Below are 15,303 nucleotides of genomic sequence, written 5' to 3'. Positions count from 1 at the left end.
CTACAGATGAATGTTTGGTGTACAACTAGATAAGAACCACAGAGATGGAGGTCATTTGTCAAACGTTCTGTTTATATTCCGTACAATGATCTGAAAATCAACATCTTTTGCTCTTCTGCTCCAAGGGATGTTTCTGTCTTTGAAACTCTCCATAGGACACCCGGGTTAGAATGTGGCAAGTGTATCTCCTCAGTCAAACTTTCCCACCATCATCTCCAGAGCAGATTGCACCCAGTGACAATCTCTTTGGATTGGAATTCTAACCTTCATGTTGACAATTTCATCTCATATTTGAGGATTGGAAATGGTTAAATAACTTCCATTCTCATTATTTGAAAAGTGTGCAAAATAACGTATCAATATACAATTTGACACAACCGAGTGAAAATGCTAAATGGAAGTATATTCCACTTCTTCAGAAGCATCTCTTTAGGCAGAAAACTATCTTCTTCTTCTTCTGCCTTTCAACTCACAAGTGAGCATAGGCCATCAACAACAACTTTCCAGATCAACCTGTCTTGTACAGGTCTCTCCAGCTGTGACCATGTCATTCCCACTCTCCTGGCATCAGTTAAAACTTCCCTCCTCCATGTGGACTTGGGCCTACCTCGATTTCGCTTGCCCTGAGGATTCCATGTGAGAGCTTGTCTGGTGATACTGTTTGGGGGCTTCCTCAACATGAGTCCTACCCAGCACCACTTCCTTCTCTTGATCTCTGCCTCAATTAGTGTCTGGTTGGTCCTTTGCCATAATTCTGTATTGTTCACATAGCCTGTCCACGTTAGCCCCAAAATCTGACGCAGGCATTTGTTGATGCAGGTCTGGATTTGTCTGATTACTTCTGATGTCAGTCTCCAAGTTTCAGAGCTACGTAGGAGGACAGATTTGACATTTCAGTTAAAAATTCTCATTTTGGTACTTAACCTTAGTTCTTTTGCTGTCTTGCTTGTCTAAAAAGTTCAAAACCCAATGGAGCCTGAAACATTTTATTCAGAACAATTCAGATCATCCAGAAGTTTCATATTCAGATTCAGAACCACATGACATCTATTAAAAATATTAGTAATAAAAGACAGAATTCACAGGAAAAATCAAAACTGACAAAAGCAGTTATACCCTGCACACATGAAATGCAAACTAAGAAATATTTGGTTGCTGAAGTCACATCAAAAACAAATTCTGCCTTTCCAGTTATGCACAACTTGCAAGGAATTAAGCAGATAAATAAATATGATATTTTCTTAACTTTTCCTGTAAAGAATAATTATACTAAAACAATCACTTACGTGGCTATAACTGGACAGAGTGCAAAAGATAACATTTTATCTTGAACTATCAAGTTAAATCCGTTTTCCTTTTGAAAACCTATTGTACTCACTGATTCTTGCAGATTAGAGAAAAAAGGTTGTAATCTAAATTTTCTGTGTAATCATTAATATATCCTTAATATTTAATTTGCTTACTCTTCGACACAAAGAATGCTGTTCTTTCTAGTAAAAAAACAGTTGGTCACAGGATTTCTTCTCCGGGTCGAGGTAAAGAACTGATTTGTTGTTAAGTAATCCTGCTTACCTGCAAATGTCATTTTGTTTCAAAGGAACCTATTGACAAGAAAATTAAAGATAAATTATTTTTAAGATAAGTATTTCATTCCATTTGCCCTTTGTAAGTAATTAAATTAAAAGTTAATTTAGACTCAGAGGAGCTGAGCAAATATATCACAGTTGTCACAAGTGTGTACCCAAAATATCTTTCAGTCTTCCCTAACCAGAAGCCCAAGATGAACTCAGAGATCCGCAGTCTGCTGAGGGCCAGATTAGGTGGCATTCAGGTCTGGCAACCAAGTTGAATTCCAGAGATCCAGGTACAATCTTCGGAAAGCAACTTGATGAGCAAAGTGGCAATTCCAGACCAAACTTGAATCACTGAAGGGCGCTTAACAACTGTGGCAGGTATTATCTCGTACAAATTGAAACCAGGCAATTCAGATGACAACAAGGCTTTGCTAAAAGATGAGCTCAATGCCTTTTATGCTCGCCTTGACCAATACATAAGGCTCACTGGTCTATCCCTACTACCTTTTTTGAACAAGGGAACAACATTCGCCTCTCTCTAATCCTCCAGTACCATTCCCATAGACAACGAGGACATAAAGATCCTAGCCAAAGACTCAGCAATCTCTTACCTCGCCTCGTGGAGCAGCCTGGGGACTTATCCATCCTAATGTATTTTAACAACTCCAACACCTCCTCTCCTTTACTATCAGCATACTCCAGAACATCAACCTCACTCATATAGTCCTCACCATCATCAAGTTCCTTCTCATTGGTAAACACAGAAGAGAAATATTCATTGAGGACCTCGCTCACTTCCACAGCCTCCAGGCACATCTTCCCACCTTCATCTCTAATCAGTCCTACCTTCAACTCCTGTCATCCTTTTATTCTTCACATAATTGAAGAATGCCTTGGGGTTTTCCTTTACCCTAATCTCCAAGGCATTCTCATGTCACCTTCTTGCTCTTCTCATCCCCTTCTTAAGCTCTTTTCTTGCTACCCTATATTCCTCAATAGACTCATCTGATCCTTGCTTCCTAAACTTCGTGTATGCTGCCTTCTTCCACCTGACTAGATTTTCCACCTCACTTGTCACCCTTGGTTCCTTCACCCTACCATTCTTAATCTTCCTCACCAGGATAAATTTATCCCTAACATCCTGCAAGAGATCCATAAAAATCGACCACATGTCCATAGTACCTTTCCCTGCAAAAACATCATCCCAATTCAAACCCACTTCCAGCCTCATAATTTGCCCTTCTCCAATTAAAAAAATTTCTGTCCTCTCTGATTCTACCCTTTTCCATGATAATGCTAATGGCCAGGGAGAAGTAGTCACTGTCCCCCAGATGCTCACTCACTGAGAGATCTGTGACCTGACCTGCTTCATTACCTAATACTAGATCTAGTATGGCATTCCCCCTAGTTGGCCTGTCAACATACTGTGACAGGAATCCATCCTGGACACACTTAACAAACTCTGCCCCGTTTAAACCCTTGGAACTAATCAGGTGCCAATCAATATTAGGGAAGTTAAAGTCACCCATGATAACACCCCTGTTATTTTTGCACCTTTCCAAAATCTGCCTTCCAATCTGCTCCTCGGTATCTCTGCTGCTACCAGGGGGCCTATATAATACCCCCAATAGAGTAACTGCTCCCTTCCTGTTCCTGACTTCCACCCATACTGACTCAAAATAGGATCCTGCTACATTACCCACCATTTCTGTAGCTGTAATAGTATCCCTGACCAGTAATGCCACTCTCCTCTCCTTTCTCCCCCCTCTCTATCCCTTTTAAAGATCTGAAATCCAGGAATATTGAGAATCCATTCCTGCCCTGGTGCCAGCCAAGTCTCTGTAATGGCCACTACATCATAATTCCATGTATATATCCAAGCTCGCAGTTCATCACCTTTGTTCCTGATGCTTCTTGCATTGAAGTGCACACAATTTAGCTCTTCTACCTTGCTACCTTTACACCTTTTATTCTGCTTTTCTTTCCTCAAAGCCTCTCTATATTAGATCTGGCTTTACTCCACACAGTTCTTCCACTGCTCTATTGCTCCAGGTCCCATCCCCCTTGCAAGTTAGTTTAAACCCTTCCAAACCATGCTAGCAAACCTACCTGCAAGGATATTGCTGCCCCTTGAGTTCAGGTGCAACCCATCCAATCTGTACAGGTCCCACCTTCCCCAGAAGTGATCCCAATGATCCAAAAATCTAAAATCCTGCCTCCTGCACCAACTCCTCACCCATGCATTCAACTGCCATCTCCTCCAATTTTTACCATCACTATCACATAACACTGGCAATCCTGAGAACACCACCCTCAAGGTCCTGTTCTTCAGCCTTCTGCCTAGTTCCCAAAACTCACACTTCAGGACCTCATCCCTCCTCCTGCCTATGTTGTTGGTACCAACATGTCTCACGACTTCTGGTTGCTTTCCCTCTCATACAATGATGTTATACACCCGGTCAGAAACATCCTGGACCCTGGCACCCGGGAGGCAACAAACCATGCAGGTGTCCTTCTCATGTCCAAAAAATCTCTTGTCTGCTCCCCTGACTATAGAGTCCCCAATGATGAGAGCTCTCCTCTCCTCCGTCCCACCCTTCTGCACCACAGGGTTAGACTCAGTGCCGGAGGCCCTGCCACTGTGGCTCACACCTGGTCGGTCGTCCCTGCCAACAGTATCCAGGATAGTATACCTATAATTCAGGGGAATGGCTACAGGGGTTCTGCACTACTGTCTACTCACCTTCACTCTCCCCCCTCTAATTGTCACCCAACGACCTGCTTCCTGCAGCCTAGGTATGACTACCCCCCTGTAGCTCTCATCTACGACTGTCTCATTCTCCCTTATGAGTCGAAGCTCATCCAGCTGCTGCTCCAGATTCTTTACAAGGTCTTCCATATCGCCCAGCCGCATGCAAATCTAGCAGATATGACTCTGCAGGAGAGAGGAGTTCCCCCAAGACTGCCACATCTCATGAGAGGCACATCACGGTCTCAGGAGGCATTGTAAAGCCTAACTGGGAGCAAGCTCGTCCTCCGCCTCTTCTCATCGAAGCCTCTCGAATCAAAGCCTCAAATCCCCCACTCCTTCACTGGCCGCTCCACTTGAGCAACCCCTCTGCTTAGTTGTTTGAGCTTTTTAAACTGCTTGGTCACCTGATCTCAATTGCCCAATCAACTGCTTTCTGCTGAGTCTGAGCTATTCAAATCTTGATTGTCTAATCAACTGCTTTTTGCTGAGCTATTCAAATCTTGACAGACTTAATTGCAGTCCAACTGCCAAAATCTCTTGAGTCAAAGCCTGAAAGCTCCACTCCTTCACTGGCTGCTTTCCACTGGCCTTGTAGACCCCTGAGAGTTTAGAATAGCAAAAGCATCTCCTCCATAATCTCCCTCAGCACAGGTGCACCACAAGGCTGTGTGCTTTGCCCCTCCTCTACTTGCCTTATACTTATGACTGTGAGGCTAAGCACAGCTCCTATGCCATAATTAAGTTTGCTGATGACACCATGTTGCGGGCCAAATCAAAGATAGTGATGAATCAGCATACAGGAGAGAGATTGAAAATCTGATTGAGTGGTGCCACAACAACCACCTTACTCAATGTCAGTAAAACCAAAGGGTGGTTATTGGATTCTGCAGGAGGAAACCGGAGGTCCATGAGCCAGGGGAATCATAGGTGGAGAGGGTCATTAATTTTAAATTTCGAAGTTATCATTTCAGAGAATCTGTCCTGGGTCCTGCACTAAGTGTCATTATGAAGAAAGCGTGGCAGCACCTCTAAGTTCTTAGAAGTTTTCAAAGATTCGGCATGACATCTAAAACTTTGCCAAACTTCTATAGATGTGAAATGGAGAGTATATTGACTGGTTGCATCACAGCCTAGTATGGAAATACCAGTGCCGTTGTACATAAAAAGTCTATGAAAAGCAGTTGATATGACTCAGTCCATCATAAGTAAAGCCCTCCCCACCATTGAGTTCATCTACACGTAGTGCTTTCGCAGGAGAGCAGCATCCATCTTGGACACCCACCATACAGACCAGGCTGCTGCCATCAGGAAGGTGGTACAGGAACTTCAGGATCTACACCACCTCCTTTTTGGAACAATTATTACACTTCAACCATCAGGCTCTTGAACTAGAGGGGATAACTTCAGTTGCCCCATCACTGATCTGTTCCCATAACCTGTGGACTCACTCTCAAGGACTCTTCATCTCATGTTCTTGTTATTTATTGCTTATTTTTTATTACTATAATATCTTTTTTCTCTTTTTTTTGCATTTGCAGTTTGTTGTTTTTTTTATATTGGCTGTTGTCCATCCTGTTGGGTGCAGTCGTTAATTGATTTTATTTTGTTTCTTGTAGTTACTGTCATTGCCTGCAAGAAAATGAACCTTTGGGTTGTATATGGTGACATTATGTACTTTGGTAATAAATTTACTTTGAACTTTGAATTTTATTTAATAGTACAAATTTCAATAAATGAAGGCAATTCTTTGAACCCTTAAAAGAACCAAGTATCAACCCTGTCACAGTTCCACACTTCAGCAGGATTTACGGATTTCCCTCAATTATCCTTCTGACAATTTTTGAATTACATGTTATGCGATCTCCCCACTTAGCCTCCTTTTGTCTGTTTGCATCTTGTAAGCCTTTTACAACTGATTAAATCCTAGATTACATTCTCTCCTGTGCTTCTACTACTTCATCATTTTGCTCTCACATGTTAGTTGCTTCTTAATATGAATGATTAAATTATATTAAATGAATCATGTGAAATGATTTAATCAACATTAAATTCTATTTAATCATATGAATTTAGCACAGATTTATACATCTGCAAGAAAACTATTTCAAATATTTTTTTTGGAATCAGTATATGAACAAACACCCTTCTGATCTAACTAATGATATGTTATATTCAATTAAAGTTACACTCACAACTACCCTTTTTTTATTCTGTTTCCTTAGAACATTAGTTCTTTACACCATCTAGTTTGGCAAGATTAAGTATCTTTTTTATGAATGGCCTTCCTGTGCTGTTCCTCGTGTAGCCAGTGCAAGAGTCACTTTATGAAGCACTCCCTGGTACTGAGGCCACTCCTCCTTGACACGGTCAATGATGGTATTGATGGTATGGATTCGACACTCTTGTTTCTGTAGTTCAGTTGTCAGTGCTTCTTCAGATCTGCACTGTTTTATATACTTCCCCTCTTTTACTGCCTGAAGGTGCTTGAGACGGGTCTGGAAAGTCACTATCTTGTTGAGATTCTATATCACAAGAGAGAGAAATATGTTTAGTTTATGTACATGGTTTTATTTATTTTTTTTATTATTTCTACTCATTAATTATTTTAACACCATCCTAAAGAACTGCCTAGATCTTAAAGTGACAGAGTGCCATTTCTCCCCCACAGTGAGTTCCAGATTTCAACATCAGAAGGGTTTCGAAAGCAGATACAAAAGGGCATGTTTCTCTCACAGAGGAGAAAAGATTAAGAGAAATAAGAAGTCAAAACATGCTAAAATATTTCCACTCTCATGTACACCCGAGTTGATTTTTAATATAATTCAAAACACATTTTATTCAAATATTTATACATCATAACTATAATTTGATATGTCCTTTTCTACATTCATTGTACGATCATATTCAATACATTGTCTGAGAATGTATCAATTACATTCTTATTTCCTCCTTAAACAATGGAAGTGCTTTAAGAGACTATTACACAGGGCCTCCATTCTCAGTGTCCAGTGGCAACAGGATCTTAAATCCCATTCCCTCCTTACAAAGCTTTTGCAGTAAAGTTACTTGTTTGAACTCCCATTCACTATCACCTCTCTTTATGCAGTTTGTACCATTTTCTGCAAAGTGCACAGTAATGCCATATTCAAGTCAAGTCACTTTTTATTGTCATTTCGACCATGACTTTTGGTACAGTACACAGTAAAAACAAGACAATGCTTTTCAGGACCATGGTGCTACATGAAACAGTACAAAAACTACACTGAACTATGTAAAAACACAGAAAAAACTACACTAGACTACAGACCTATCCAGGACTGCATAAAGCGCACAAAACAGTGCAGGTATTACAATAAATAATAAACAAGACAATAGGCACATTAGAGGGCAGTAAGTTGGTTTCAGCCCAGGCTCTGGGTATTGGGGAGTCTGATAGCTTGGGGGAAGAAACCGTTACATAGTCTGGTCATGAGAGCCTGAATGCTTCGGTGCCTTTTCCCAGATGTCAGGAGGGAGAAGAGTTTGTATGAGGGGTGCGTGGGGTCCTTCATAACGCTGTTTGCTTTGCGGATGCAGCATGTAGTGTAAATGTCTGTAATGGCAGGAAGAGAGACTCTGATGATCTTCTCAGTTGACTTCACTATCTGCTGCAGGGTCTTGCGAACTGAGATGGTGCAATTTCTGAACCAGGCAGTGATGCAACTGCTCAGGATGCTCTCAATACAATCCCTGTAGAATGTGATGAGGATGGTGGGATGGGAGATGGACTTTCCTCAGCCTTCGCAGAAAGTAGAGATGCTGCTGGGCTTTCTTTGCTATGGAGCTGGTGTTGAGGGACCAGGTGAGGTTCTCCGCCAGGTGAACACCAAGAAATTTGGTGCCCTTAACGATCTCTACCGAGGAGCCATCAATGTTCAGCGGGGAGTGGTCACTCCGTGCCCTCCTGAAGTCAACAACCATCTCTTTTGCTTTATTCACATTCAGAGACAGGTTGTTGGCTCTGGACAAGCCCATTAGCCGCTGCACCTGCTCTCTGTAAGCTGACTTGTTGTTCTTGCTGATAGTTGGAATGGTGGCGTTGCTCAGGGAGATGTTGAAGATGTCGGTGAGAACATCTGCTAGCTGATCGGCACATCCTGTAAGCATTCTACCAGGAATATTGTCTGGTCTAGCAGTCTTCTGTGGGTTGACTCTGCACCGGGTTCTTCTCACATCGGCCACGGTGAGACACAGCAACTGGACATTTGGAGGAGGGGTGGACTTCCTCGCTGCCCCATTTTCTGCCTCAAAATGAGCATAGAAGTTATTCAGCACATCTGGGAGGAAGGCATCACCTGCACAGTCAGGTGATGTTGTCCTGTAGTTGGTGTTTCAACTGTACCTTTTGCAGCATCAAATAAGTAATCAAAATGTAAAAAAAACAGAGAGTACACTGCAGGAACAAGCCCTTCAATGTACAATGTTGTGCGGAACCAAATAAATTAGCAATCAAATGGCCAGCTAAACTAATCCCTCACGCCTACAAAATGTCCATATCCCTCCATTTTTCTCACATTTGTTTTCCCATCTAAACAACTCGTAAGAGTCCCTAATGTATCTTCCTTTACCACCACTCCGGGCAGCACATTCCAGGAACCACTCTGTGTGAAAAAAGTAAGCCTCTCACATCTCCTTTAAAACTAGCCCTCCCCCCACCTTAAAAGCACACCTTCTGGTATTAGACATTTGAAATTTGCCTCTCTAATCTTATCAGATCTCCCCTCAGCCTCTGCCACTCCAAAGAAAACAACCCAAACTTTGTCCAACCTCTCATTATAGCACATACCCACAAGAAATGCAAACAATAAAAGTTATGCAGAGTCATATCTTATTTTCCATAAATTACAAAAGCATAACACAGACATAATTCATTGTCTAATTTCCTTAAACAATGCAGTGCTGAATCATGCAGACTCAAGTTTTAGTTTTTGAATATGGTGAGTCAATTACTCATGCAAAAGGAATCTTAGCATAATGGCAAAAATAGCTGTTATTTAAATGATCCATGTAGAACTGCATAGCAGTAAAAGTTGGGTCAGGACTAGATAAGACTCACTTACAATTACAGTCTCTTGATGTATCAAAATAGAAGCTTATTAAATATGATCACAGTAATTGAATAGTGCTAGTATTTGTAGAATGGTGCCAGTTTGCCACCATTTTCAGTAAGAAAAAGGGGGAAAGCAACTTCCATTTGTAAGTTGCATTAACATAGAATATATGACCAACCAATATAGTTTGTACCTAGTTTAATTTCCCAGTATAATAGTCTTCAACTGGAAATGAACACATTAAGATGTGCAAAACTGATCAGTGAAAACTAACCACTCAAATTTCTCAGTAAATTAGACTAACAACTGGAACCAAAAACAGTCACAATAAAGTAGCTCCAAGATGAGAAAGCTGATATTAGTTCCAATTGTTAATTACAATCTAGTGGGCTGTGGATATATAGATGGACAACAGTATAACCTGCAATATTTCCAACAATAAATGAGATTGCCAAGGTTAAACATGGACATTGTCAGTTGTCCAAGTTACCATACTAACTAGCAATTTTACGATCTTCTGAAGAATTCAGCGAACTTGACTAGAGAATGCAGATAAGGTCATCACTGGGGTTACTGTCAGGGGCACATCAAATTTCAGGCCTGGTTAAAGTGTTGAGGCCCAAGAGTTGAAAATTAATGGGTGTTTAGCTCCACTTCTTAGCACCAATTAAACAGCCAAGCTAGATTAAAGCAATGAAGCCTGAGAGGAGAAAATGAACTGATGTTCACCTTCACTACTCTACACTGATTAAAGCATTCAGCCAGATTGTAACGTCGAGGACCTAGAGTGGAAATGAACTGGTGTTCTTGGTGGCAGCTAAGATCCCCCAACTATGCCCATCCCATCTACCTGCATTTGACCCATCTTCCTGTCTTGTTGGGTGGAAGGTACAGGAGTACTGGTCCCACGCTGCCAGATTCAGGGGCAGTTATTGCCCTGCAACCACTGGATTCCTGGACTGGCTTCACTTGCCTCAGCACTGAGCTGACTCCGGAGCCCACAGTCACTTTTGGGGACTGTAGTTAATCTTCTATTTGTTTACTTTTTTTATTATTTGCACAATTTATTTCTTTTTTTTCCAGACTTTAGATGTTTGTCGGTCTTTGCTGTGTGTGGCTTTTTATGGATTCTTTTGCTTTTCTTTGTGGCTGCCTGCAAGAAGATGAATCTCAAGGTTGTACATGGTATACATACTTGGAAAAAAAGTTTAATTCGAACTTTGAACTACCAGCAGACAACCAGCATCCATGGATCATACATAATTTTGTTAACTTTCATGTGGTATGTGAATTGCTGCATGACCAGCAATTCTCTATCCTTAATTGCTCAGTGTTGCCAAGCTGTGTTTTCTTAAACTGCTGCAGTTCCTCCCATGAAGACATGTATCATACCCTTAATATTCATAATATTATGGATCCAGATAAGTGGTAAGCTCCTGGATTTACTATCCATGATAATGAAGGATCTGTGATATATTTCCAAGTTAAGTTAGCACATGACTTGGGAGCAGAAATTGTATCTCATTCTTGGCAATAGATTCTTAGTGGTTTTGCAGGTACTGCTGAAGTAGCCTCGGCAAATAACTGAAGGTAGTTTTTAGATGATAAACAATGCAGCCAGAGTGTATTTAGAGTACAGCAAGCGAATATTAGAATGGTGAATGGACACTTTAGTCCTATGGTGTTGAGTTTCTTGAATGTTGTTGGAGTGACACTATTCCAAGTGTGTGATTCCGTCAAACTCCGGTGTTTTGATTTTGGCCTGCTGGAGTTGGCCATTGCTGGCTCTTCTTTCGTGTAAATGTTAAATACTATTTTTGCCCATTCTACATGATGTTTAGGTCTTGCTGCACAGAAACCTTCACTGCCATATTTTCTGAATATTATTCAGTAGGCATCCCCATTTCTGACATTATGATACAAATGATATCATCAATGAATAACTGGAGATGTTTGGACAATAGACAATATCCCAAAGAATTTTACAGAGATGATCTGTGATTTAAATCAGGGACTTCAAATGTAAGGAGGATAGAAAAATTGAGCATCTTTTTTTTCCCCAAAGATGAGTTAAAAGTTATAAAAAAAACAAATTTCCAGTCCTCCGGAACCATGCCAGAATCTATCGATTCTTGAAAGATCGTTATTAACTCCTTCACAATCTCTTCCGCTACCCCTTTTAGTACCGCGGAGTGCAGTCCATTTGGTCCAGCTTTCAGAGCTATCTTCAGACCCTTCAGTTTCTCAAGCACCAACTCCCAAGTGATTCTGTTAGAGAATTTAGTACCGATCAAACACAAAGTAGGCATAGCCCTAAAAACTAGTTACCGCCTTTATTTCGTAAATTCACAGGGAGTTGTCCTCACAACATCTTCCCCAACGAAATGTTACAATTCAAATTTATACAGTAAATCCAATCATAGCAAGTTAGCTGGTTTGCAGAGACTGGTTCTGTAATTTACAGCACCTATACAATCATTTCGTCATTGATCAGAGTGCCAAATAATCTGTTAATTATGTTGCCTCTTAGACGATTAGCACCTATACAGTCAGTTCCTCACTGATGACGTGATCTATTGTAAGTTAGAACAAAGAAGATAGACCCATTCTGTTATTTTATATCATGCTCTCCCCACGATTCAGCAAAATCCCCAGTCCTCAAGTTTAATTTTTACTCCCTTAATAACAATTGCACTCACTTCCACCCACTGACGCTCTTAAACTGGCATACTACTAGTGCCTTACACAGTGATGACTGATGCAAAATACCTTTTCAGTTCATCTCCCACTATTCACTTGTCACTATTTACTATCTCACCAGTGTAATTTTACAGCGATCCAATATCTACTGTTGTCCCTCTTTTACTCTTTATATATTTGGAAAAAACTTTTGGCATAATTTTTAATATTATTGGCTTATATTTCAGCTCCCCATCCACCATCTTATGCTTTTTTTTAGTTGCCTTCTGTTGGTTTTTTTTAAAATTCATAATCCTAAACTTCCCCCTAATTTTTGCTCTAACGTACGCCCTCTTGTTTGCTTTTATAGTGGCTTTGACTTTTTTTGTCAGTCACAGATGCATCATCCTCCCTTTAGAATACATGCTCTTCATTTTTGATGCATCTGCCCTGTGTCTTCTGTTTGTTGCAGAAACTCCAGCCATTGCTGCTCTACTGTCATCCCTGCTAATGCCCCCTTCCAATCAACTTTGGCCAGCTCCTCTCTTGTGCCTTTGCAATTCCCTTTACTCCACTGTAATACCGATACATCTGACTTTAGTTTCTCCTTCTCAAATTTCAGGTTGAATTTGATCATACTATCGTTACTCTTACCTAGCGGTTCCATTGCTTCTTGTTTCCTAATCAAGTCTGGTTCATTACACAACAGAATTATTCAGAATTATTGATCCCCTCATGGACTCAACTACAAACTGCCCTAAAAAGCCGTCTCAGAGGCATTCCACAAATTCTCACTCTTGGGATCAAGCACCAACCTGATTTCCCCAACCTATCTGCATACTGAAATTCCCCATGACTTACCTAAGGGTGCACAGTTTTAAGATGGTTGGAAGTAGGTACAGAGGAGATGTCAGGGGTAAGTTGTTTTTTTTTTTTTACGCAGAGAGTGGTGAGTGCGTGGAATGGGCTGCCAGCGACGGGGGTGGAGGTGGATACAATAGGGTCATTTAAGAGACTCCTGGATAGGTACATGGAGCTTAGAAAAATAGAGGGCTATGGGTAACCCCACATATATTCTAAGGTAAGGACATTTTCAGCACAGCTTTGTGGGCTGAAGGGCCTGTATTGTGCTGTAGGCTTTCTATGTTTCTGTGTTTCTAAAACTTTACACCTTATTGGGCAAATAGCAATCAAACAAAATAGAAAAGAATCCTTTTCTTTATTGATTTTGTCTGATAATCTTTCTTTTACTTGCAAATGGGTATTCCTCTGCTCTGTTCCTTATAGACTTCTAATCTTACTGTCATTGCTCTAGTTTGTTTTCAATGTAAATCACTGAGATTTTATTGCAGTAAATGGATACTGTATCTTACGTTAAGAGAAATAGGATTGAGAAATGCAATTAAAGTTCCAAATGAATAGTAATTATTCTCTGCCATGAAATAACATTAAACTCATGCTGTATGATTAGCTTAATTTAATTGCATATAATTATCACATAAAATCTTAGAAATTTCCAAATTAATTATTTTTAATTTGAACGTGCCCATTTTCTTCAAACCAAATATGCTTAATCTTCTAAAATCATTTCTTACCATTCCTTTCTTTTCCTGTAGAGATTCTATACTTGCATCAAGTTGATCTACTCTAGATCTCACTTCTTGAATCTGACACTGTTTTTCTCCCAACTTCTCATATACAGTTCTCTGTGATTTCTTCAACTCTTCAATAGCTTTATCAAGTTCTTCTATATGCTATGAAAGTATTTGGTCAGAAAGACATAAATAACATTAATTAATAATCTGCAGATCTACTGTTAAATTAGGTGTAACTTATGCATTGCTTATTTAAAATATCAAGATAGAAAGAGCAATTTGCTTTCCAACCAAAAACCATGAATTTTCCTGCTAAAGATGCACAGTCCATCAGTTCTAGCCATTACAGAAGCGCAGATCAGTTCAATGAGGATATGTTAAAATGTTTACTCCACCAAATTGTTTCTCCTCATCATTTTCGGCAGTCTCATGACAATGTCAGTAGCATAAATTTAACCCACAGTGTGCAACTGAATGAATTATTAAATTAATTAAAATGGGCCCCTCAGTTCAAATATTCTTTATGGGTTATGGACTCGACCAGTCAAATAAGCAAAGAAGCCTTCACCGTGTACTGCAACTCAGCTGCTATGGGGTGCAAACAAAAGAACTCCTATTATTTTATACGCAAACCAACAAATTATTTCATGAAAAGGAGAAGCAATAGACAGTATTAATGTGTATCTGGTAGGAAATGCCAGCCATATGCTGTAATGTATTTCATTTTAACCATCAACTATAAATGCACTGAAGAGAAATATGAGTTAATTTATTAAAGATCTGGCTGATGACACCTCTTCAGAAACCAACTAACACAATTTGGGATTGATATAATGAGATTTAAGGATTCAGCCAAATTGATATGTAACTGTCAACTAATGCAATGAGATCCTGTTTCTATTATTACCTTCTGAGGTATGATAGATTGTGGGGTAAGGGTTTTAAACAATAATTATCCAATTTTGTAAAATCTTCCAGTTTCAGTAATCAATCTGAAATGTTAGCACTTAATCCCCAAACATGTTCCAGAACGATTGTTTATTTGCAACCGAGTATTAATTGCAGGTACCTACTGTGACATAACTTAAAGTGGAATTAAGTAGAAATGTTAACCATTAGCTAAAAAGTAATTCGTATTTTTTCAATACTTTTTCAAATCTATCTCCATGAAACTTTGGCTAATTAGGGCAGTTACTTAATTGGGCCAAAATGTATTGGTGCCGATGTGCCCAATTAATTGGAATCTACTGTACTTTAATACATAAGTACATAAGTATGTAGGCAGAAAAAAAGCTAGGACTAGATTTGATTGTTTCACTTTAAGAATAGGTAACAGAGTAGGCATAGTCAGAGTGAATTCCTCTAATGTTATAATTTCAAAGAATTATGATTTTCTAATTGCATATTTTTAGATGTCATGATGATCCTTTCAAATTTATAACATTACAATCCATAATGAATATGGGGCATTGAGCAATAATAAAAGAAATCACAATGTTAAACACAATTAACAACAGAATGATAGTACTTTTAATCCGTCTGGAAAAACATGTTCGATTAGGTTAGTGGGGAGAAACAAGAAAATTAAGGTAGAAGAGTAAGGAACAGAAAAG

The 15,303-nt window shown here is 39.7% G+C and overlaps 1 protein-coding gene across 2 annotated transcripts in view; it reads right to left on the bottom strand.

Moving 5' to 3' along the window:
• Window positions 1–974: 974 nt before the first annotated feature.
• The window catches only part of ccdc40 (coiled-coil domain containing 40), a 77,773-nt gene continuing 63,444 nt past the window's right edge, over window positions 975–15,303 (bottom strand). For both annotated transcript variants that reach the window (XM_059948513.1, XM_059948514.1), the window contains 2 exons: window positions 13,691–13,849; window positions 975–6,848 (listed from right to left, as the gene is read on the bottom strand). In XM_059948513.1, coding sequence (XP_059804496.1) covers window positions 6,597–6,848; window positions 13,691–13,849 — 411 coding nt within the window. In that variant the 3' untranslated portion in view covers window positions 975–6,596. The remainder of the gene's footprint in view (window positions 6,849–13,690; window positions 13,850–15,303) is intronic.

Source organism: Hypanus sabinus, chromosome 23, assembly GCF_030144855.1.
Source record: "Hypanus sabinus isolate sHypSab1 chromosome 23, sHypSab1.hap1, whole genome shotgun sequence".
In the NCBI taxonomy this organism is placed as follows: Eukaryota; Metazoa; Chordata; class Chondrichthyes; order Myliobatiformes; family Dasyatidae; genus Hypanus; species Hypanus sabinus.
The sequence above is the reverse complement of the archived record's forward strand: the minus strand, read 5'-3'. Positions and strand labels throughout refer to the sequence as shown.